This window comes from Urtica dioica, chromosome 1, assembly GCF_054948205.1.
Source record: "Urtica dioica subsp. dioica isolate 48M chromosome 1, U.dioica_male_clone48M_v1_H2, whole genome shotgun sequence".
Classification (NCBI taxonomy): domain Eukaryota; kingdom Viridiplantae; phylum Streptophyta; class Magnoliopsida; order Rosales; family Urticaceae; genus Urtica; species Urtica dioica.
Window position 1 is genome coordinate 17,664,914 of NC_142756.1, and position 25,621 is coordinate 17,690,534.

General features: G+C 37.9%; 2 protein-coding genes across 4 annotated transcripts; both read left to right on the forward strand.

The window, feature by feature from the left end:
- Nucleotides 1-11,882: 11,882 nt before the first annotated feature.
- Nucleotides 11,883-18,786, forward strand: LOC149407620 (uncharacterized). Its single transcript, XM_089621071.1, has 4 exons — nt 11,883-11,941; nt 12,510-12,528; nt 18,245-18,634; nt 18,715-18,786. The coding sequence occupies exons 1-4, from the start codon at nt 11,883-11,885 to the stop codon at nt 18,784-18,786; spliced, it is 540 nt and encodes a 179-aa protein (XP_089477197.1).
- Nucleotides 18,787-19,691: 905 nt separating this feature from the next.
- Nucleotides 19,692-23,844, forward strand: LOC149407621 (phosphate transporter PHO1 homolog 9-like). Of its 3 annotated transcripts, XM_089614618.1 has the most exons (13): nt 19,696-20,375; nt 20,463-20,841; nt 20,926-20,974; nt 21,053-21,124; nt 21,218-21,347; nt 21,443-21,563; nt 21,935-22,193; nt 22,278-22,382; nt 22,452-22,496; nt 22,577-22,729; nt 22,821-23,099; nt 23,221-23,360; nt 23,447-23,844. In XM_089614618.1, the coding sequence occupies exons 1-13, from the start codon at nt 19,895-19,897 to the stop codon at nt 23,541-23,543; spliced, it is 2,310 nt and encodes a 769-aa protein (XP_089470744.1). In that variant the 5' UTR covers nt 19,696-19,894; the 3' UTR covers nt 23,544-23,844. The 3 variants fall into 3 exon arrangements, with proteins under 3 accessions (XP_089470739.1, XP_089470748.1, XP_089470744.1); XM_089614613.1 differs by having other exon boundaries at nt 19,692-20,375; nt 21,053-21,347; XM_089614622.1 differs by lacking the exon at nt 23,447-23,844 and having other exon boundaries at nt 19,693-20,375; nt 22,821-23,121; nt 23,221-23,359.
- The last annotated feature ends 1,777 nt before the right edge of the window (nt 23,845-25,621 follow it).

The window sequence follows — 25,621 nt, forward strand, 5'->3', positions numbered from 1 at the left end:
AATATCTTCTTTGCGTACCCTAAGTTGGTGATAACTTGATCATAAGTCCATCTCCGAGAATAGTGACACATTTACCAACTGATAAAAAAGATCATCGATCCGTGGTAATGGATATTTATTCTTGATAGTGACTTGATTGATACCCCTATAGTCTATACATAATTGAAGGGAACCATCCTTCTTTCTTACGAATAAGATTGGAGCTCCCCATGGTGAGAAACTTGTCTCACAAAACCTTTGTCAATTAACTCTTGTAATTGAACTTTTAGTTCTTTTAACTCGACGGGAACCATCCCATAAAGGGCTTTAGAAATTGGAGCGGTACCCAGTAAGAGTTCAATTGTAATCTCTATTTCTCTTTCTGGAGGTCAACCACGTAGGTCTTCTGGAAAGACCAACAAGAATTCTCATACTACATTCACGTCTCTCAGGCTTCGTTTTTATCCCTTCGTCCTATCCATAATATTGGCGAGGTACCAGTGCATCGACACGCTAACAATCTCTGAGCTTGCATATATGAGATTCTAGGAATGCCTTGTCCCCGCGGTGTTTCTTTAAATTGGAAATGCTTCATTCTGGGTGGTCGAAAATACAAAACTTTTTGACAACAATCTATTGTCGCATAATTAGCGCTTAGCCAATCCATTCCTAAGATAATGCCAAAATCTTCCATATCTAACATTATCAAATTTGAATGAAGTATACGTCCATCTATATACATAGGTATATCTTTATACCAGTATATAGGTTGGTAAACTTCTCCACCAGGGGTGGACACTAAAAAAGGGCTAGAGAATAGATTTTTCCTCCATTGAACCTCTTGCACTATTCTACTTGCTATGAACGAATGTGATGCTCCTGAATCTACTAGTGTGTATGCATAAATCTCGTTAACAAGAAGCTAACCTGTCACCATGATTGACGGTACCGCTTTAGTAGTTCCGACTCGACATTCTCCAGGATGATGACGTACGCACTTTAGGCATTGCGGTATACCTCCAGTGATGACTTGTGGAGTTCTTTGATCATTCAAGTTCCTCATTTTGTTTTTCCCTTCATTGGATTTGTTTTTGTGTCTCTTGTTGTTGTTATTATTCATGTGGTTTGAGTTCTGGGGTTGAAACCTTCCTGTATTTCCACGAGGTCTTTGCCTTGACTGAAATCGATCTATGTCCGATTTGTCGATCTAGAACTTGCTTCTACTCGTGTATTCTCTTTAAATCCATTTGGTCGATGAGAGTCAAGTACGTCATCCCAACCATTAATTCGAAGGGCTCGTTGAATAGCACTGACGTATGTTTGTGGGTCTTGCTCGCCACTATCACTTGCTTGACGATGTCCCTCTGAAGTCCCTTCATTGGATTTGTTTTTGTGTCTCTTGTTGTTGTTATTATTCATGTGGTTTGAGTTCTGGGGTTGAAACCTTCCTGTATTTCCACGAGGTCTTTGCCTTGACTGAAATCGACCTATGTCCGATTTGTCGATCTAGAACTTGCTTCTACTCGTGTATTCTCTTCAAATCCATTTGGTCGATGAGAGTCAAGTACGTCATCCCAACCATTAATTCGAAGGGCTCGTTGAATAGCACTGACGTATGTTTGTGGGTCTTGCTCGCCACTATCACTTGCTTGACGACGTCCCTCTGAATTCCCTTCATTGGATTTGTTTTTGTGTCTCTTGTTGTTGTTATTATTCATGTGGTTTGAGTTCTGGGGTTGAAACCTTCCTGTATTTCCACGAGGTCTTTGCCTTGACTGAAATCGACCTATGTCCGATTTGTCGATCTAGAACTTGCTTCTACTCGTGTATTCTCTTCAAATCCATTTGGTCGATGAGAGTCAAGTACGTCATCCCAACCATTGATTCGAATGGCTCGTTGAATAGCACTGACGTATGTTTGTGGGTCTTGCTCGCCACTATCACTTGCTTGACGATGTCCCTCTGAAGTCCATACATGAACTTAGTCTTCCTAGCAGCATCCGTAGGTATGATGGATGGTGCGTACTTTTCCAATTCATCAAATTTAGCCGAGTATTCGGTGACCTTCATATCACCTTGCCATAATTTCATAAAGTCGTGCACCTTTGAAGACACACGGGCCTCACCAAGATACTTATCATGGAACAACTTCAAGAATCTTGCCCATGTTAGAGTTTCCACATCCTCCATTTGTACCATGATCTCCCACCAACACTTTGCCTCTAAATCTAATTTTGATTTACGGGACATGCTACACGCTCGTTATCAGCCAGATACATGTAAGTGAAAATATGTTGAAGTCGCTTTACCCAATTCTCCGCTGCCGCAATATCATGGGATCCATCAAACGTTGGTGGTTTCTGTTTCCTGGACCTTTCATACATTAGTTCTCCAACATCCGGTGCTAATGGTACCATTGCCAATATATTCTCCTCCAAATCGGCTCTTTCATTTGCTGGTGGCACCGGGGGATAATGAACTGGAGGGTTTGGCACCGCTGGATCACCTTCAGGTGCATTAGGTGGCGGTGTTTCCACACCGATAGTGTCTAACCATGCCAAAACAGTGGCTAGCAACACATTTTGTTATTGGATATGAACATCTCGCTCTTGAGCGGCGGCTGTTTGTCGCTCTAAACTCGCTTTAACTTCATTTAGTTGCTCTGCTATTTGTACAGGTGTCAATTCTTGAGCCATTTTTACCCAAGATGAGACCTACACACGTATTTGACGCATATATTTACTTATCATTCAAACATAAAAAAAAAAAAAAATCTAAGTCTAGTCTTGTATTCATAAGCACACAAAAGTCATACAAACATAGTATTAATACTTATATAAACAAGACCACTACATACGGACAACCTCAAAAGATATCATACATACACTTCTTTGTTACAACAGATTGTTTTTTTAGAAGTACCCAAAAAATACAGTGTCACTATGACATTCGAAAGGTCATCCTAAATACTACACATATATGTGTTTATATACACATATAACCCAAAAGGAAAACATGTGTATAACCCAAAAGGAAAACATTCATCACCATACAGACTTCTGCTCTATGGCTCGCTAGGGTGATAGTCATGATCGTCGCTCGGTCGTCCTCTGACTGCTCATCAGAGCCCTCATCCAAGTCATCAGTAGAATCCTCCATTGTGTCCTCCTCTACTGCCTCGATAGGATCCTCAACCACGTCCATGATAGGATCCTCCACTTGATCCTCCTCGGGATCCTCCTCCATGTCCTTCATTGTAGTTCACCGCTTGGAAAATGCTCAATGGTGGTCTGTAATATAGATGAACACCATATAAGATGTCTTTCACCATCCGATCTGTGAAAAAATCCATTGGAGCTGGATACATAATCTCATCATGGAACCGTGCATAATACTCCGCGATAGACTCTCCGAAAATCTGACAGAACCTAGATACCTTCGCTCGCCAAGTCGTGATATTGTATGAGTAAGAAAATCGGTACGTGATATCTGCTCGTAACTCCATCCAATCAGAAAGTCCCTCTATCTTACGCGTCTCGATCCTCTCACCCCAAAATCGTGCAGCTTCTCCCCTCAGCATAAGAGCAGTAACTCCTCCACGATACTGGTAAGGAATTCGCATATCGTTCATCCATATCAACATATGCGAAAACCAGTCAGCAGCAGTGATCGGGCCTATCTCTCCGTAGAACGGCTTAGAACCAGCAAGGATCATATTCATATAGTCAATCCGGACCCTATTGTTTGGAGCAGGCATTAGGGCACTACTCGCTCGTGACGCATCAGATGGAACTGGGGCTGCTAGCTGCTGGTCAGCATTCGATTGCGCTTCATATTCGTTGCTCATTTTGCATCAACAATCTGTAGAGCACATCATTAGTTGTTCACATCTCAATATGCATATAGATAAAGTTCAAGGCAAAGTGTATATCTAGTTCACCTCTTACACAAATAATTAACTTATAACTATGGTTTGCCTAGTTGACCATGTTTTGCCCTGATACCACATTGTGACGCCCGCCCCTTAGGAGCTTCTCTCTTAAATGTTTAGACGAAAAATGAAGTGAAGGAAGAGAGAAATTCTAGGTTTTATCTAAAAAAAATTGGGGATTTTTTTCACTTGTCCCTAAACTTTTTAAAATTCTCTTGAGACCCCATTTTTGTGTTGACACCACACCAACACCCTTTATTATGATGACAACTCAGCCATCCTTACTGATGACTCACGAATTTTGCAGATAAGTCCCTCGAATGTTGTATTTTAGCCCTTTTTATATAAAAAAAAAAAAATTAACATTTTAGCCATCTCTCCTTATAAATTCTGCAAAAAAAATTATTTAAAATAATTTGCTTCCTTTTCTGGCTACCTTAATAGAAAATATAAGGTTCTGGAAAATTTCACATTTATCCGATATCGTTTGCTAACTATTCGGGATTTTCCGAATCTTGTGCTCGAAATATTCTATTTTCTCTTTATGTGGCCGAACCTTCTCGGAATTTTCTCAAAATTTCCAGTCCAACTCAAATACATGTTTATGTTAGAAGAAAATTTATTTTCCATAATTTTTTGACTTTTTCTATCATGAGGGCAAAAATGTAATTTATTTTTAACGTTTCGAGCAATTTTTACAAACTCAAATCATTAACTCCAAAATTCACTATTATAATGTGAGAGAAAAATTAAAAACCATATAATACTCAAATAAAAATCCTTATATATTATATAATGTGAGAGAAAATTAAAAACCATATAAAACTCTAATAAAAATCCTTATATATATATATATATATATATATATATATATATATATAAAACTTTTGACATTTTGATATAGTCGTGGCGAGAGCAGATAACCCGGTGGGTTACATAACTGAAGCTCCTACGAATCCGAACAAAATAAATGACATGTTTCTTATTTTCTCATTCGATTCGTCAATCTCAGCGTCACTCAACAAGATGAGCTGAGACTGCACCCTTTTTGTTATTAGAATTATATTTTACTCAATGTTATGAGCGTCCATTGATATAATCAGTTCATGAGCTAAATCCTCCACATATTCAATTCGTATCGAGAAATGTCAATTATTTCGTTATACATTACTTGATGTTACTCAATGTTACTAAGCATTCTTGCTTCCCCAACGAATTCTTTCGTATGTACTTACTACGAAAGTACGCGCAATCAATCGGTTCTGGAATCAATCCTAAGGTGAGTCAACATTGACCTTCTTTCTAGAAGGATGGATTATGTATCTGTGAACCACTTTCCGCTCAGATGTATTTATTAAACTTCGAGTAGCCATTAACGAATGAGTAAAACAACTCGATAATACAACCTAGAAGTCTGTGACCACTTCAGGATTATATTAAGTTTCACTGTGACTATCATAACGACATATCAATAATCAAAGTCTGTCCAGATTGTACACATACCAAATATGTAGAATGTTCCCCTCAAATGATCAAATTTTCACTTGTGTTCTACATATGTGATTTTAGATCGAGCTATCCAGGCATGAATCAATCACTGACCATGTTTTCACTCACTGCCCGAACTTAGATCCTAGCATGTAACTCAATTTAATATGAAGACTATGGATGATAATTGTTATTGATTCTAACTAGAAAATAACCTAGTAATCAATAATGCTAATAAAGTAAAATTGCTATGATATTTAGTAATCATTCATGTTTATCTTATTATCTTCAGCGGACAATATTCCTAAGAATCTCTCACTTTGACCAAAGAAGATAAGGCAGTGTCCTTAGATCACTAATGCTCAGCCATCGCACAACAAACAGCTCAGATTTCTAACTAGGATTGAGATTCTCACCTTAATTTATATCTCTATCAATTCTGTCGATCGATGTATATGACTCATTTGATATTTTTCCAGTACCTGCTTCTTTGCAAGTGATATTTGACTTACCACCTAAGTTCAAGTCAAATTGTTCATAGTTAATGATTTACTATTGAACACATTATCACTTTGCATATCTTTTAGGTCATAAGCCAGTCTTTATATCTTTAAGATAGTAAGACATATTCTTGGTGTACATCCCTTGTGGCGCCAAAACTAGTTGTATTATAGCATGTTTAATCTTTATTACTTGGTTATTTATATTTTGTAAGAACTATATATTGACCTATTTCCATTACTTGGTTATTTATATTTTGTCCTTATTAGTCGTGTTCATATTCAATAAACACAAGACTAAGAATTTACTATATTTTAATAACCCGATATCTCAATATTTCCATAAATGTTAGTGTTCAACACTTTATTATTTCATAAAAATTTATTCTTGTCTAAGGTTTGTTTATCAATCTCGCTAATAGAGTCTAGCCTCGTCAATCGAGTTTATACCTTATTTCAATAAATATAATTTAGACAATGGAACAAAATTGCCATTTCTAAACTTAATGTTATAAAAACAATTAGCTCAATCAATTTACCTATTTCATAATTTAGTTAACCATTAATTGGTATGGACTTTATTCATGACACATATTTATGAGTTCACAAATCGCTCATTTTCAAATCTTGATTCTTGATAAACCTTCATGTATACTTATACTTGGTTTATACGACACTTGGATCAACTTTTTATTTTCAAAAAGTTTAGTAGAATAACTACATTGATCCATGTCTGGTTTTTTCTAACATTATCCAAAGTGAAGTGTTCATTTTCTTAACTGAAGATCCCGATGAACTAGTTCGTGGTAGTAGAGAAAAGGACAAAATCGTTGCTGACGTCTTTTCTCAAGGGTTAAATCCATTCTTTAACAAATAGCTTTTCAAAGCTCGAACATATTCATATGTCTTTTTATAGATCTTTCTATTTCCATTAAGTCAAGGACTTAAAGGATAGATCAATTAAAATCGGGTTTATGACTTTTTCTAGTTAGTTTGATCTTTTGTGATACTTCACGATCAAGTGTTTCCATTTGAAAAAAGATCTTGTTGATAATAGCAGTAATGTTCCAGTTAAGGATTCTCCCACTAGCTTAATGATAAAAGTGGAAAGGCTCCACTCAAGGATGCTTTCACTCACCCATTGAATAATAGTGGCAATGATCTAGTTAAGGATGCTCATACTCGCTTATTGAATATCGTGGCAAGCACTACTACAAAATTGGGATCCTACAACGCTTAAAAACAGTTGTAGAATCCAGCGTTGTAGAAGCTTCTACAACGTTTAGATATCCGTTGCAGAAACTTGGCTTCTACAACACTTACGCATCCGTTGTAGAAGCCTCTACAACGATAGAGTTCCATTGTTCAATTTTCAAAAATTCCAGAATTTCTCGCCGCGGCTATGTATATTTCTCGCCAAGGCGAGGTATTCTACAACAGATAAGACATCTGTTGTAGAACTATCTCGTCGCAGCGAAAAATATACACCGCCGCGGCGAGAAATATCTGGGTTCTGCCCCAATTCTCGTCGTGGCGATGTATATTTTGAGGTTGTCTTCTAGTTTTTCTTTTACGGCTACCACTAGAACTAGTAGTAGTGGACGACATGAAATCTAAGAAACACAATTCCAACTAAATATCAAATGCAAACTCAAATCCAACGAAATATCAAACAAATATGGTGTTTTAACCTAAATTATATCAATCCATACTCTCAATTCCAAACAAACACATATTTTCAACCTAAATTATACATAATTCTCAACCAAAAACTAACCCGAGTGTAGATGAGGAGCATGGGGGCGTGGAAGAAAGAGAGAGTATGAGTTGTCACCGGAGATGCCTAGGCATGTGTGAGTTTGACGTAGTGGTGGATTTTATGGGTTTGTGGTTGTGGCTTTTGTTGGTTTGAGGTTTGGGTTTTATGGGTTTGTGGGACCGCTTGCGCGTCCGCCTTGCTTTCCAAAAAAGACGGAGAAGAATAGTGAGGGTGGAGAGAGAGTGAGGAAGGACAAGAAAAGAGCGAGGGCGGAGAGAGAAAGAGAAGTAAAGGCGGAGAGAGGGTGAGGGCAGAGAAGAAGAGAGAGGGCGGAGAGAGAGAGAGAGAGAGAGAGAGAGAGAGAGAGAGGAGAAGAAGAATGAAGAACAATGAAGAATAAAGAAGAAGAAAAATTGACTAAGTCTGAAATTCGGACGGGCTTTTTGAAAAAAAAAATTAAATTTTTAGGTTTTAAAACGATTCTACAACGCTTAGAGTAAGCGTTGTAGAACTCTCGCCGCGGCAAAGACTATTTCTCGCCGCGGCGAGACTGCTGAAAAGTAAACCCATAATTGTCTCGCCGCGACAAGAGATAGCCTTCACCGCGGCACGAATATCTTCTCCAAAAAAGGCTCTCTAGAACTCTTCTCGCCGCGGCAAAGAAGGATTCTCGCCGCAGCGAGGTTCATTAAATTTCACTAATCTCACAACGCTTAGATTATCCGTTGTAGAAAGTTCTCGCCGCGGCGAAGCTTTTACAACGGATAGTCTAAGCGTTGTGGGTGATCTGTAATATGGTGAAATTTTACAACACTTATAGTAAGTCTTGTAGAAATACCAAGCTTCTACAACACTTATAGTAAGCGTTGTAGAAACATCAAGCTTCTACAACGCTTAGCCATAAGCGTTGTAGAAACATTAAGCTTCTACAACGCTTAGCCATAAGCGTTGTAGAAGCAACCAGTTTCTACAACACTTATTTTAAGTGTTGTACAATCTCCAGTTTCCACAACACTTAGCCGTAAGCGTTGTAGAATATGGATTGTAGAATCCAACATTTGTAGTAGTGAAGGTTCCAATTAAGGATGCTCCCACTCAATCAATGCACTATCAACACTAACGTGGTTTGTGTCTCCTTATTACCTCTCACTCATATAAATCATTGTTGGTGTTTAAATAATAATTCAGACGCAATCATTGCTCTATATAGTTCTTACACTTTAACTATAAAGTTACATTCAACATAAGAAATAAAGAAAGCAATAAATGCTAATTAAATTTCTAGCAGAGATTTATCACTTAAAAATATAAATTATGCTTTTGATAAATTATGAAGGGTCATCCAATTCTTTCATATCTTCTATCATTTGTTTCTAGGGAAAACATTAATGCATATCACAATATCATAAAGCATTCAATAATAAAGAAAACAAATATTTGTTGGTACAACCATGTGATTAGAAATAATGAAATAAATAATAAAGAAAGATAAAATTCATAATTTCTAAAACAACTATAAAATGTCTGCAATCCTGAAAAAATTGGATTATTATTTTCACACATCACGATGTTCATAAATAAATATTAATCCAGTATATGAAAGTAACAAAACTAGGGGGATATTAGATCTACGATTGGAGCATGAGCTTCTCTACAACTCGGGCTTGAATCCGACATTGTGTAGCAAGCTCCTCGACTCAATCGAGCTCCATTAAATCTTCTCTGCAACACAAAAGATGAATGCTCGTGATTAATTATCCTAAAAAATATTTTGAGGATATCTTTAATCATGAATTTTAAGGTACCATACCAGCATTCTTCTTATTGTCTCAAGCTCAGCCAAGTGCCTCTTCCAATGACCATCTCTGTTGAAGCGATGACATATACCAACGTTATATCGCTTCTTCTCTTTCCCTTTTCCATTCCTCTTGAATTTTCTATTTTCCTTCTTTGCAGGAGCTTTAGAGGACTCAACACCAGAAGACCACTTCTTCTTGGTTTTAGGCGAAGAATCTTTGTCAGCATAGTGAGTCGACCCCTTGTTCTTCCCATGTCGAGAAACAGACTCAAAATTATGTAATTCATTCAACAACTGAGATAGTACATAACTCAACTTATTCATGATATAGTTGGATGTGAACTGTATGAAATCACTCGATATGGAGTTCAGTAATTAAATGAATTTCAAAATTACGCACCGCGGAAACCAAAATTATCATCATAGTGGATGTTATTATCGTCACGGGATAATATGTATCAAAGTGGTGAAGAATCTCGAGACTTGTAATCAAAGGTTATAAGACTCTCTAGATGTCTTATAACCTTTGATTACAAGTCTCGCCTTGTAATTAACAATATAAGTTATCTAATTTCATCTTCCTCGTAACGATACACTTATTAGCCAACTTCCAAGTGTTGACATGATAGAGTCTCTTTCACATCTTATGGCATAAGTCCATAATTGACTCTCAAACAAGTTTATAGACTCTTAATATGTTATTAATATGTTAAGTCAATCCTTTAGCATATATGTTAGAAATTCATAATCAAATGACATTTTTACATATAATTACTCGGGTCGTCTAGATCCTTCAGACACTATTTCTTTTTTCGCCTCTTGATCAAGTACTTGAGTTATTTTCTCAATAACCTTAATACTTTACTAAGATGAGCTCGGTTCATCTTCCTTAGAATTATAAGGAAATATGCATGCTCGAAGAACGAAGCAATTTCAGATTTTATAATTGAATCTTACTGTATATTGGGTTATTCGACATATACACAATAAACCAATGAGCATCACTAAGATGTGCGTATGCAAAGAAGATGCAACCAAGGCTTTTGGTTCAATCTTCATTTTTTTGGGAGTGGTTGCCAATACACAGACAGAGTACCCCCCACATTCACAAGTATATGTAGGAAGACTTCATTCCTTTAAATAACTCAAACTAGGATATAAAATCCTTCTTTTAACATACCTTATTCAGAAACAAACTGTTATATCACGTGGAGGTCGCATACAATCCAAATACGGTGGCGCACTCAGATACACAATTAAAATTGTAGTCTTCAAGTTTGTACAGAATAAAAAAAACACTAGTTTCTCATGAATATTTTAACAACGGAAAATAAACAAACCGTCTAGAAACTTCGGGAATGCAAGTTTCCGTTAGATTGAAATACAAATTTTTAAGATCATTAGCCATAATGCTATAATAGGCGGGAATAATTGACAAATCTCTTAAATATTATTTAAATAAATAATAAACAAAACTAATAAATAAGCATGTAGACATGAGTACAAAAATAAAATAAATAATTAAAACTGAGTTGAACGAAAGCCAGTGTAAGAGAAAGAAATGGAGAATGTCGAGACTTGTTTGACGATTTCCTTAAAACGTTATTGATCTCCCACCGGATGCTGGAAAACATATGTAATTGCCTCTTAGGATACAACGACGTACGAGATGAACAAAGCACCACCTTGTTCAACTCCGGCGAACTTGAACATGTGCTAGAAACTACCACCACCGCAAGAGAATTGAGAGGAAAGTTAGAGATATTTTGTGTGTGTTTGAATTCTGCCTTTCTACCCTTGTCTTGGATGTTTTTCTAGTCATAATGAGCAAAACAATTCCAGCCTTATATAGGAACAAAGGCTGAACGGTTATGGAAACATAGTAATGCACCATGAATTCATTTTACTGCCCATAATGCTCATAATTTTTAACGCTTTTAACTAGCCATAATATATGGTGTTATGTGCACTTTAACAGCCATTAAAATGGAAAATCGTTTATAACAAATTAAAAATTAATGAATGAACTCAGCCTAAAATATTTAGACTTCAACCAAGCCAAGCCAAGACCAACTCGGCACGATAGACCGACTGAACAGACAGTAGGGACGGCGTGCGTTCGTGTGTTATGGATATGAGCTTGCCTACGCTCCAATATTTCTACATATAAGCACAACAAATCCACACATCTAATCCATGTAGGACTCTTGTATGTGCATATCCATTCACAACACACTTAAAATTTCCTTCACAATATATTTAATTTTTTTAACACACTTTTAAACATCAATTTCTCATTTACCTTAACTCGATTTCGGAAAATAAATAACCGATCTCATAGTTCTCGTAACAAGGAATAGAATATGTCAAAAAATTTCAGTTTCAACGAGTCGTTTTCACAAATATTTACCCTCCATGAATGTGAGAATGTCCAACCACGTGGCATCATCAACCTCAAAGTCTGTTTCGTTGATGTTCAAGAATGCGTTACTAACTTTCCATAGGGAATCTTCCCCTTGTTGAAGTAGTTATCCGATAAATCGATAAGGGTGCCATGTGTTTGAATTTTGTCTTTCGATCGCCGGTGGGAGATCCATAGATAAACTCGTGATCAATAAATATTCGAAACGCAAAAATCTGTTCACATAATTATATTTAGTAAAACATTATAAGTTAAGGTTTAAAATCATTAGAAGACTATAACAAATTCAAAAATTTAGGAAAATAGTCAACTTAAAAGTTTGACATTGCTAAATGTCCAACGTTTGTTAAATCTATTTACCTAAGATTTACCAAACATTGGCTATTTAGCAATGTCAAACGTTTAAGTTGGCTATTTTCTAATGGACCCTAACAAATGATAGCTTACCTGCATTCGATTTCTCGTAGCTTGAAATGGATCTCATCCCTCTTTGATATCTCTATATTCCGGAGTAGAAGACTATGCATCAACATACCATGAAATTCCATTTCCGGAACAAAGAAAAAGGACCAAAGGGTGACTTCTTAACCCTAAGACAGATTTTTAAATTCTTGATTTTTTTCTTCTCATAGGCAATACAACCTCCACAAGGTTTTTCAAAATAGCCAGAAAATAATTTTCATTGGGAATAAACAAAGTCACCATCTATAATATAATGCAAACAAAACTAATCAAGTTAACCACATTCAAACAAAAATAATTTTTCTCAATATTTACTTTTTCTCCTCAACAATCTATAATATACCGCAACTCACCGTATACTGTCATGTTTTTTTTTCTGCGCAATAGACCGCAAGCTACCGCAAGTCTAAGCATGAGACCGTATAATACCGCAGATAAGAACCCTCAAACCATGAAGCTCAACTATTTTAAACAATTCTATCACATACAAGCCAAGATTCCAACAAAAAATAACCCTAATAAATCAAGTCCAATCGACAAAAAAATCTAATATTAATCTATCAAGTTAAACACCAACACCAATTCTAACCCACGAATCTAACATCCATGTGCTATATAACACTAAATCCCTTCTACAGACCTTTTTCCGGCGAGGATTTCGCCTAATGGAGAGCTTGATGGGGCACTAGTGGCGTGCTTGCAGCATGCGACGCTGGCTTCCGTTGTGAGGTGCGATAAAGGTGCTTGCAACTTTAAGCTTCGATGGCGGCGGGCAGCATGCGGCGGTGAACACTACTACAAATTTTGTTTTCTGATGCGCATGACTATCATGTGCGACTAGTCGCACCTAAAAGTCGCATCTAAATGACTTTCGGGTGTGACTAATCGCGCCAGATTGTCAACCCAAAGTCCAAAAAATTTCACTAAAATTGTTTTTGCTTTTGAGTATTAGGTCGCACCTGATAGTCAAAAAAACTATCCGGTGTGACAAAGTCGCACCTGATAGTTCACAATTTTAAGCGGGCCAATTCTCCCCCTCATTTTTTCATTCATGATTGACGTGGCATTTTGGGTTAGTGTTTTTTGAGATATTATTTGATGCGACTAGTCGCACCTGATAAATTATTAGGTGCGACTAGTCGCATCGAATAGAGCTTTCGGGTGCGACAAAGTCGCACCTAAAATTTAGGGTTTCTATAAAATCAAATCTCTGCATTTCGTCTTCCTCATTTCACTCCGCCGATTTAAAAAAAACACTCTCTCCAGTTCTGCAATTGCGCTCCGCCCTATCCACCACCTCCGCCGCGCTCCACAGCCTCCGCCGTGCTCCGCCGCTTCTCTCTCTGCCACCAGGAAAAGAGGAAAAAAAACAGAGCAAAGGAAAAAAAATTTCGTCAACAATAACCGCTCAAGAACGTCCCCGGCCGCTTGAACCACCATCGCCTCTCCTTCATCTTCTCTTCTCATTCTTGCTTGCGCTCGGCCAGCAGCTTCTCCACCAAGCCGCGCGCGCGCCACTAGCCACAAGGAGAGGATCGGGACCTCCGCCGCGCTCCGCCGTCTTCTCCGCCTCTCAACCGATATTTCTCTCTCTTGAATTCGCTCTCCCTTAATTAAACTCAGTGTTTCTCTACCTCTCTCTGCCTCGCTCACAGCCTCGTCGTCCCGTGTCTCTGGACCTCGCCGTGCGCTCAGCCCCGGCCCCGCTGCCGAGTTCCTGTCCTCCGAGTCCCAGCCACCGAGCCGTTGTCCCCGAGTCCCAGCCTCCGAGCCGCTGTTCCCGAGTCCCCGGCCGGCAGTCTTAGGTTAGTATATATATTAGTTTTTTTTTATAAATATATATTAGTTAGTAAGCTAGGTTAGTTAGGTTGATAAATATATATTAGTGTATATATTAGTTAGTTAGGTTAGTGTATATATAATATGTTAGTTAATATGTTAAGTTAGTTAATATGTAGGTTAGTTAATGTGAAATATGTAAGTTAATATATGTTAATAATTGTAAATGTTAATTAGCTAGTTAGTAATTTAATTTTGATTAGTTTGTTTAATTTGATTTTGATTAGTTTATGTTAATTGTAATTGTAATTGTAATTAATTTGATAACATGTTAATGTTTTGTAATATGCTACTTTGAAATTGATTAGTAGCTGTATTGATAATTTCACATGTTTAATAATTTAATTAGTTTAGGTTAAAATTAAGTTTTAATTGTGTTTTGTGACCTGTTTAGTATAAAATGAAGTTTAGATTAAAATTAAGTTCATGAATTTGTGATTAGTTTTGTTTGGTTGATTTAACATGAAATGTAATTGAACTTTAAATAAGAAAAATAGTTTGTGACATCTTTTGATAGTTTGTGATATTTTGTTAATTTCGGTTTTTCATTTATAAAATGTTGTGACCGAACCACGGAGATTCGGTTTAGGACTGAGCTAATCTGTAGGATAGTTCTGGATGGTTTGTATATGTTTTTAAATAATTTTGCAGGTTTTTGGTTTGTTAGTATAATAGGGGAAACTCTGGCGAAATTTCGGTAGAGTTTCGAATCAATTAGTCTAAAAACTCCCAACTTATTCAATCCGACTTCAAAATAACATACAATTCATAATCTCTCTTTCATTTTGTTCTCCGTCCTTTATCAATAACTCTTCACAACTTTCATTTTTCGCTCTCATTCTGCGAAATGTCCAATCCAAGTAGAGATTGGATCACGGAGAATAATCGGGTGACATTGCAGTACAAAACCGGTGTTAACGAGTTTATTCGCGCTGCAAGAAGATTCCACAACGAAAATGACAAATATCGGTGTCCTTGCAAACCTTGCAACAACGTGAGATGACACGACATCGGGGTTGTCAGGAATCATTTGCTGAACAAGGGGTTTACCCTAGGCTACACAAAATGGTATCATCACAGCGAGCTCGAGCGTGCCGTCCTTCCTCGTGAAGAAGATTCCATCGGATGAACAAATCAGAGAGGAATATGAGGATTGCACGGTGTTGTGGAGGATATCAGGGATCACGAGAATTTCGATGGATATCAGCGACAAGCAGCGGAGTCAGGTCAAACGTTTGACATAGACCAGGGGGAGCAGTACGCGATGGATACTGTTCTCGGGCAACGTCAAGATTGGTCAGTCGGGATAGGTCCCTCGATCCCTAGATCATCGTATCTCTTGGCTCAGGCTCAGGACGAGAGCTCGTCATCAGGTTCGTCATCGAGGCGCGTTCCAGATCCAGTGGTTAGCGAGCTACAAGCAGCGTTGGTCGCACAACAGGTCGCAATGGAAGAGATGAGGCGTGATCAACGAGCTCAGATGGAGGCCTTTCAGCGACAGTTCTTTGCCTACACACAGCATCATCCGTCTCCCATGCAGACATCCCCCGCGATGCTGCACCTTGGGACGACGCCGCCATCAGCTTCAATGCCGAATGTTCAGACGCCACCATCCGCTTCAATGCCGAATGCTCAGACGCCGCCACCAGCTTCAATGCCGAATGCTCAGACGCTAGATTCAGTAGAGTGTTAGTGGCATCGTTTGAGCGGCAGCGCACCAGGACGCCAAGGCGCACGAGGAAGATCTGGCGGAAGAGGAGGTCGTGCATTGAAGAATTTAATATTAGAATTTCTATTAAATTATTTATATAATTATTATATGAATCAACATATATATAATTATTATTCTAATTAATATTATATAATTATTATTATTAAAATTATTTAATTAATTTAACAAAAAAATATTGATTCTAATAGAATCTTTTTATATGCTGATTCTATTAGAATTAGCATTTAAAAAAAAACTAAAGATAATCAGATGCGACTAGTCGCATCTGATTTATTCGCGCCAAAGGTTTCAGATGCGACTAGTCGCATTTGATTGTATTGTATCCCGCCAAAATATTAGGCGGGAATGAGTATCAGATGCGACTACTCGCATCTGAAACTTTCGCGGGAAAAGTATCAGATGCGACTAGTCGCATCTGATACTATATATCCCGCCTTAATATATTATTTTGGATTAAATTTAGGTGTGACTTTTGGTGCAAGAAGTCGCACCTAAAATGTCGCACCTGATAGTGATGACTTTCAGGTGCGGAAAGTCGCACCTAAAATCATCAGGTGCGGACTTTCAGATTCGACCTTATCGCATCTAAAGTCGCACTTGAAAGTGTCATCAGGCGCGACTTTTGCACTTTCAAGTGCGAAAAAAAGTCGCACGTGATGCTATATTTTGTACTAGTGGAAGTGTGGCAGGGTGTCGTCGAAGGACTTGGCCGAGACTTTTGCTTTGTTGTGCGTTTGTGCGGTAGCAAGAAGAGAGAAAAGAAAATAAGATTTTCTTATGTTTATTTTGAAAAGTACGTGCAATGAGTATATATGAGTTATTTGGCGCGCGCATATATATATATATATATATAGGGAAAATAACACATTTATACCCTGTGTTTTAGTGAAATGTCGAGTTTAACCCTCGGTTTTCAAAAATGTCGCGTTCATACCCTCTGTTTAACTAAAATGACGAAATTATACACTCTGTTTAACTAAAATGACGAAATTATACCCTGAAATAGACAACAGTGTCACGAATATTATTTTTATTGACTTTTCATTGACGTTGACTATAATATTTATATATAAACACCGATTATCTTTATTCATTCGCGCCATATATGTAATTTATTTAAAAACTAAAAAATAAACAGCAGTCTCTTAATCGTGAAGAACACAGAAAGAGGCAAATGAGTAAACATTGATAGTTGATAGTCATCAAAATCACATATTCTTACAGAGAATCCAGGATTTAGAGTTACAATTCGAACACGGAATGAACTCATTTATTAGGAGGTATGAGTTTTATTATTTAATTTCAATTTAAGACTATTTTTATTTCAAAATTGAGAATTTAGAAGTTAGAGTACTGATTTAGATTTGATTCGATTTTTCTTATATAAGAGTTAATATCAATGAAAGGGAGATTTGTGACGCTGTTATTCATTTCAGGGTATAAATTCGTCATTTTAGTTAAACATAAGGTATAATTTCGTTATTTTAGCTAAACAGAGGGTATGAACTCGACATTTTTGAAAACCGAAGGTTAAACTCGACATTTCACTAAAACACAGGGTATAAATGTGTTATTTTCCCATATATATATATATATATATATATGTGTGTGTCATATTTTCATATTTAACCTCATTTATAAAAGGCAATTGTTGTATTGAATTCATGACCTCCAACTTATCATGATAAGGTGCAGTATCATACAATACAATTTCCCTTTCCCTTTCCTAGAGTAGATATCTTATCCAACTCGGTGGCTACACTACACCTACACAAAAGCGCCTCAATCTGATGCCTAGTGGCTCTTCTAAGACTTAACTCTCATTTTTTAACCATATTTTTGTCTTTACTCTTATTCGGAGCTGTATAATTGGTCCTTTAATTTCTCTCTCTCTCTCTCTCTCTCTCTCTCTCTCTCTCTCTCTCTCTCTTCACATTCAATCAGTTGATAAGAACTCAAAATTATATTATGTCATTTGATAATCAGTTGTAGCATTAAATCATGACTAATGACTGATGACTGATGACTGATGACTGATGACTGATGACTATATGCCATGTACTACAGTCAAAATAATTAAAGGGTAATATAGCTAAATAGCCTCCTATAAATATGTAGTTTTGGATATGGCCAACATTTTGTTAATTTCGGGTAAATGGCCAGCCCAATTTATTTACACACACAAATGTACCATAATGTCCTCACTGCAGCAGTTTCTCTATATAAACCGATCCCGCCCAAAAAGCCTACAAAATATATTAATTAATTAAATATTAAGGCTAATAACTACCTCATTTATTGAGGCCATTTAACGCTCTGTAATTAATACCGAAGATAAACGTAATCTTCTCTGATACAAACGCGAATGGCAACACGAAATCCCCAACCGATGCAAAAGCAGGAGGCAAAAGGTCGGCCGTCGCGAGGGAAAAGGTGTTTTGGACACAACCGGTTCGCTCTTGCAAATTCATTTGCACAATATTGACATTCATTTTTTTTGTTTTTTTCTCTTTGAATCTGAGTGCGCAGAATAAAAGCCAGACGTACAGGGACAGAGCGGCCGAGAGGAGAGCCTTGCACGGCGCTTTCAGCGTTGCTCCGGGACAAGACGGTGACAGTGAAAGTGGTCTCCGATCGGAGGAAGCCGCGGCTCAGGCTTTGGACATGTCGTTCGGGGCCGGAAGTTACGCCAGAAAACTTTTGGAAGGCATGGGATGGAAGCAGGTAAATAATGAATCGCTAACTGTGGTTTACTTCAACAAAGTCTGATCAGTGTCTCTGTTTTTTTTTTCTTTTTCCCTTAGGGTGAGGCATTTGGAAAGAGTATGAAAGGTTTGGTTGAACCGATTCAAGCCGAAGGAAATATTGGAGAGTGAATGATTTTACTTTCTTTTTTTTTCAGGGTGAAGACCGTGTGGGCCCAGAGAGGAAATCAATTAACATCAGAAATCAATTAACAGACAATAAGCTGTCAAAATCAATTAACAGACAATAAGCTGTCAAAATCAATTAACAGACAATAAGCTGTGAAACTAGTCATGTTAATGGACAATAAAACAAAATTCATTTACAGGTTATTTGTATTGTAAATAAGCTGACAAATCAATTAACAACAGATAACGTGAAAATTACCATTATCGTGAAATATTGATAATACAAAAACTGGACGTTTACAGTGCTGTTTATAGCATCATGGTATACTAAATTCTAAAATAAATTGCCACCAGATTGAATGAAATATTTTCGCTCATTATGAATCAAATAAACTCTATAACTGCTAATAAGATATGGACTAAAATTATCCCGCCAGAATTATAGAAAGTAAGTCTCAATAACTTCTCGCACATTTTTCTCAAACCAAATAAAAAAAAATCGGGATTAGAATAACTACTATTTATTCAGTTAATAATCACGTCAATTAATAAGGGCTGAATAACTACTTCCCTATTTTATTTATTTTTAAAAATAAAAAACTGCTGAATAACTAATAAGTCACGTCAATTAATAAGGGCAATTTAGTAACAAAAAAACAGTTAATTTCCTGCCACGTAGGCGCAATGGCCATTTACAAAAAATTAACCAAACGTTGGCTAAAACTCAATTGCCACTGTTTTTAAGGCTTATCTAGCCAATTTTTTGATAATTAAATCCATGTTCAAAATTAGTCTAATATATTGACTGTGGGTTGGCACAAATTATCGTGTTCGCAAATATTCACACATGTCAGATACAAAAATCCAAACCATTTTAAGCATAAACTCTTAACGGATGTGATCGCGCGCTCTCATGCCAGCTTGGCCTCAATTATTCAAAGAAGAAATAAATCTCCACAAATTCAATCCCGCATTAATTACACTGTCCACACTCACCTACGTACTCTCTCTCTATACATAGATAGATATAGTTGTATTGAAGAAGAAGAAGCCCACATCATTCTCAGTAGTAATACATTGACGATCTCGAAGCCTTCAAAGCAAATTCGATATGAAGTTCGGAAAAGAGTTCGCTGCTCAAATGGTCCCGGAATGGCACGAAGCTTACATGGACTACAATCACCTGAAGAAGATCCTCAAAGACATACTCCTCTTCAACCATAAACACTCTGAGTCCATAACCACCGCTGATCAGAGCCAGAGCTCTCTGAAGAGGAAGGTTCATCTCTACCGAGCTTTCAGCGGCCTCACGACTTGGAATCGCTCGAACTTGACGAGGAACAGCGACGAAGAGGCGGCGGTGCTTTTTGCCGCCGCGGATGGTGAAGCCGAGGCTCACGTGTCGGCATTCTTCTCCGCAATCGAAGGCGAGCTTCGAAAGGTCGCGAGGTTCTACTCGAGCAAAGTCGAGGACGTGGTGGCTGAGGCCGACGAGCTTAGCAGGCAAATGGATGTTTTGATCGCGCTCAGGATCAAGATCGAGAATCCAGATGCGACTTTGGGAAATTTCAACAAGCCCGATAGAGAACAAGGTGATTTCTATTTTTGCGCCAAGGATTTCGTGTTTGACAAAGGTTTTTTTTTTTTTACAATTTTTTGTTTGGTTGAATATTTTGAAGTCCAAGTGAAGCACATGGATGCGATTCGTGAGATCGAGATGAACAAAAAAGGAGTGGTTAGAGAAGAAGAAGAAGAAGAAGAAGAAGAAGAAGATGAAGAAGATGAAGAAGTAGGGATAAATCAGATGAGAGAAGTGAGTGATCAAAGTGGAAGTAGCGGAAATAAAGTGGAAGGAGCGATGATAAGTCCGATGGAGATACTCGAAAATGTGAAGATAAATAAAGAGCACGAAACTCCGATTTCAGCCTTAAAACGCAAACTGTTTCAGGCGTATTCTTCGTCGGAGTTCAACAAGGACCAGCTCAGGCAATCAGTGGATTTGATGGCACAGGCTTTCAGTGAGTTCTATCAGAAGCTCAGGCTGTTGAAAAGCTACAGGTAAATATAAGCAGATATAACGAAAAACCAAGGTATTTTGTCTTTGAGTCTTGAATAATTGTTTTTGTGATGAAATTGTGACAGGTTTATGAACAGACTGGCTTTCTATAAGATCACGAAGAAATACGATAAGGTCCCTAATTAAACACTTACTATTCTTTTTATATCAGTTCTAATTTGATGAACTAAAGTAGTTGTGCTAGTATTGCAGATAACAAAGAGGAGTGCTTCAAAGGCTATCTTGGACATGGTTGATAGAACAGATCTTGGAAGCTGCGAAAAAGTTAGTGCATTTTGTTTAATGATCAATCAAGGAAAAATTCGTGTTCATAAGCGAGACGATCAATCAATCGTATGGTCGACATTGTTTCATCAGGTAACTAAGCTGATGGAGAGGGTTGAACATTCCTTCATAAAGCACTTCTGGAATGGAGACCGCGAAAAAGGAATGAACGTCTTGAGGCCGAAAAAACGAAGAGAAAAACACACCATTACCTTTTTCTTGGGTAAGAAATTCATTAATTCCATAAAAAGGAAAAAAAAACAAAACAAATATATATTGACATTGTTCTGCCTAAATAATATGGGAAGAAATTTGCAGGCTGTCTCTTTGGTTGTTCACTGTCTCTCGTAGTGACTATTGCCGTGCTTGTTCATGTAAGAGGTATAGTTGACAGCGAAGGTCGTGGTACATATATGGAAAATATATTTCCTCTTTACAGGTAAACTTCTCGATTCTCATTATTGTGTCTATTTTTTTTTTTTTGGTGACCTGAATGGGGTTGGTTTGACCAAAAGGCCTGTCGTGCGATAATATGAAATTCAAATTACATAGTTGAAGAATTGAACTGATATTCACGGGACAAAATCTGATACTCATGGACCTTTATGGTTTCCCACTTGCATTTTCTCCAATCATAACAAAATTTCTCAACATAATGAATTTCACTCATCTGCCAGTGACTTTTCACGTGTATCTGTGTTCTCGATTTTCGTATTCTACAGTTTTATTGTTATCCATTTATAAAAGTTTCATTCTATTAATATGCTAATTTAGTGAACGTCGTTTTCATTTAAATTTATCTATATCCAGCTTGTTCGGGTTCATCGTCCTTCACATGTTTCTGTTCGCGGGGAACATATACTTTTGGAAGCGGTACCGAGTCAACTATCCTTTCATATTTGGGCTCAAAGAAGGAACGGTACTGGAATACAGAGAGGTGTTTCTTCTCAGCGCAGGTCTTGCCGTTCTTTCTTTGGCTGCTGTAGCCTCGAATCTGAATATGGACATGGACCGAGAAACTAATCACTTCAAAACATTACCCGAACTTGTTCCTCTTATCCTAGTTTCTGTGAGTTTTTGCTCTATACAAGTCCACTCAACCAAACATATATGCTCTCTGATTAAATACAAATAAATTGTTTCTATTTTACAGGTTATTCTTATCATATTGTTCTGTCCTCTCAACATAATATATCGCTCCACTCGCTTTTTTCTGCTAACCTCTACATTGCATTGCCTTTTAGCCCCGCTCTACAAGGTCAAGATTCAAACTTTTTAGTCCCTCAAAAACTATTATCATCAAAATCACAAATGTCAAATCATATAGGTTACTCTTCCGGACTTTTTCTTGGCAGATCAACTGACAAGTCAGGTTTGAACTCATAGCGCTTGTTTTAACATGTGAACCATAACCAGTATCTAAAAATAAACCACTAAAAAACAAAAATACAGGTTCAAGCCATCAGAAGTTTGGAGTTCTACGTGTGTTACTACATCCGAGGAAATTTCAGGAAAAGAGACAGCAGAAAGTGCCTAGACAGCACCGTCTTCGAAGCTTTCTACATCATCGTCGCAGCTTATCCGTTTTGGATTCGGTTCCTTCAGGTACCCCAGAAAAGACCCTTAATTATATATTTAATTTTTATTTTTATTTTTTATCATTCTGATCAAAACCACGTCCTTTATAACGTTGCAGTGTGTACGGCGTTTGGTAGAGGAGAGAGACAGAATGCACACATATAATGGCCTTAAATACTTCTCCATTCTTGTGGCAGTGTGTACGAGGACACTTTACGAGCAGAAGAAGGGCAATTTACTTCTTGTCATTGCTGCAACCACGTCAGCTGGGGCAACCATCTTCGCCACTTGGTGGGATATCGTCTTGGATTGGGGTCTTCTTCAAAGGAAGTCAAAGAACCCTTGGTTGAGAGACAAGCTCGTCCTGCGCAGCAAGGCAGTCTACTTTGTGGCAATCGTAAGAGATCAAATTTAAAAAAGTATATGGATTTTTTTTTTTATATAGTTTTCTGTGGCCAGTCTCTAGAGTTTTTATTATACTACTGTTTATCTAAAACCGGTGCTAATTTTCCCGGCAGGTTTTGAACTGTTTGCTGCGGTTTGCTTGGATGCAGACGGTTTTGGGGTTCAGAGAAGCTCCATTTATTCACAGAAAGGCATTGGCCGCAATTTTTGCATGTCTCGAAATCATCCGTCGAGGCATTTGGAATTTCTTTAGGTATCATTGTGACTTTTTATCTATTCTTTGCTTGGAAAGCAACATCATGAACTGAAAAAATGGTGATGTTTTCTTTTATTTGTTAGGTTGGAAAATGAGCATTTGAACAACGTTGGCAAGTACCGAGCTTTCAAATCAGTGCCGCTGCCCTTCAACTACGAAAGTGGCGACAAAGAGTCCTGAAACATACGTAAGAATGGTGGGAATTGAGAATTGAACCTAAGTAGGAGTCTCTTTATGGTGCATTTCGAGATAATACAACACATTTCGAGCAGTAGTCTCATCCTTATCGGGGGTGAGTCTGTTGAAGGTGTGGAGCCTAATTGGTAGCCCAGTTGAAGGCCGACACCAACTTAATGTTGTCAATGGTGCCTACAAGAAGAGTAGTAGTAGTCTTTATTTAAGGCATTTGATGTAATAAAGTCTCACGAAGACCCTTGCTTGTAGCTGCTGAATTATTAATAAAAGTTGAAACGTTCATTCATTCTTCATTGTCTGTTTGAAGCTTTATGATAAACTATAGTCTTTAGTCCTTAAACAAACCTAACATCAAATGAAGAGTCAAATATAGATTTGTATGAACAAATTCTTCATGATTTGCTTAAAACAGTATATTCACAATCTAAGGATCAAATGGCTATTGATCTCAGTATGATTGTTAGGAAAATCAATGATGTCTGGTTATGGGACATTGAGAGTTGGAGACTCTATAGTTCATCCTAGGTATCTTCTGAAGGTACTGAATTGACCAGTGCACTTCTAGAGATAGAATAAGAACAAACCATTTAACCTCTTATGTCTCGAAGTCAGTACGTATGAATTGAATCGTGCTTACCTCAATCCTGAAATGAGACATGTCATTTCATAGATTACGTATTCTCATTTGACAAAGTAAGAGTTCTAGATTCACTATGTGATATAGACAAGACCTATTGGTGAAGTACTAAGTTATGAAGATGTCATGAGTAACTTTGTGAAGATCTCATAGATATGGAATTCATGTACAAGATTGCTGAAATGCAATGTATATCACCTCATGCTTTTTTCTTTGGAATGTGAATAAATGAACTGGCTAGTGTCCAAATTGAGTCATGACTCTTTTGGATGAATTAATGTGACTTATTAGCTCCTAGTCAATACATTGTTTCTAACTTATTTACAAGTGACAAAGGAGTTGAGGAAATAACAGCTAGAAGATAAAATGGTAATTTTGTAAATCCCAGCTAGTTGATGATATTCATGAAGGGTATACCACTCCGTCTTCTCGAAGCATCAGCTCGCAGCATCAACCTCTGTCTCCGAGACCTCGGAATGAGCACACCTTTGCGAAACGCAAAAGTGCAGTCGCCTTCCATGCTGGCCGAGACAGACGCCATGATCTTCCCGTAACAGGCCACAATTAGACAATAATTGCCATGCTAGTCATCGACGAGTCCCACAAACTCCGGCTTGAAGATATCATCAAACAAAACGCCATTGAAGAAAGACTTGGGCGGGACTTCACCCAAAGATCAACAAGTCGCGACACACCGGTCCACCTCCGCACACGCGCCCGCCTGCTTGCGCGCGCACGTTCCCTTGCTCCGAGGCTAGAGCGATGGATGCAGTTGCCTCCGCCTCGCCCACGTCGAGCTACGCCTCATATCCGCTTAGATCCTCCTCCACGTGTTGATCACACACTCGTGTTGAGAGAGAAGGAAAAGCGAGAGAGAGCACATGGAATTGTGGGAACATTCTTCATAATCACAAAGGCTTCGTGACGACGAAACTCTGGGAAATAAATTTTACTCAAACACTCGGCTGAAACAACTGAAAGTTCACTGCCCGGAGCCTCTCGAGCGAGGAACTTGTGGGGCTAATGTTGTCGGTCGTTTTCGGAAAATCCGAAATACCGAGAAGACACGCCGTTCAAAGGGCCGAAGGTCCTGAAGAGCGGCAAGCCTTCTGTCACGAGTTGACTGGCAAGTCCTCGTGCCAAAGTTTTAGCTCCTCGAGTCGAGTCACTTTCCTCTAGTCAAGCCTTGCTCCTCGAGTCAAGTCATCCTCCTCGAGTCGAGCCGTCTTCCTCCTCGAGTCGAGATAAATCCTTGAGTAGAGTCACGTGTCCACGAGTTTATTAACAAATCCTCGTGTCGACCTTGATTCCTCGAGTAGAGACTTTTATGTTTCATGCGACTTGCATGAAATACCTAGCCCCGAAAACCCAACAGGCCAGGTCATCGAAGATCAATAAGGCCCACAAACGGCCGACAAGGTGGGCC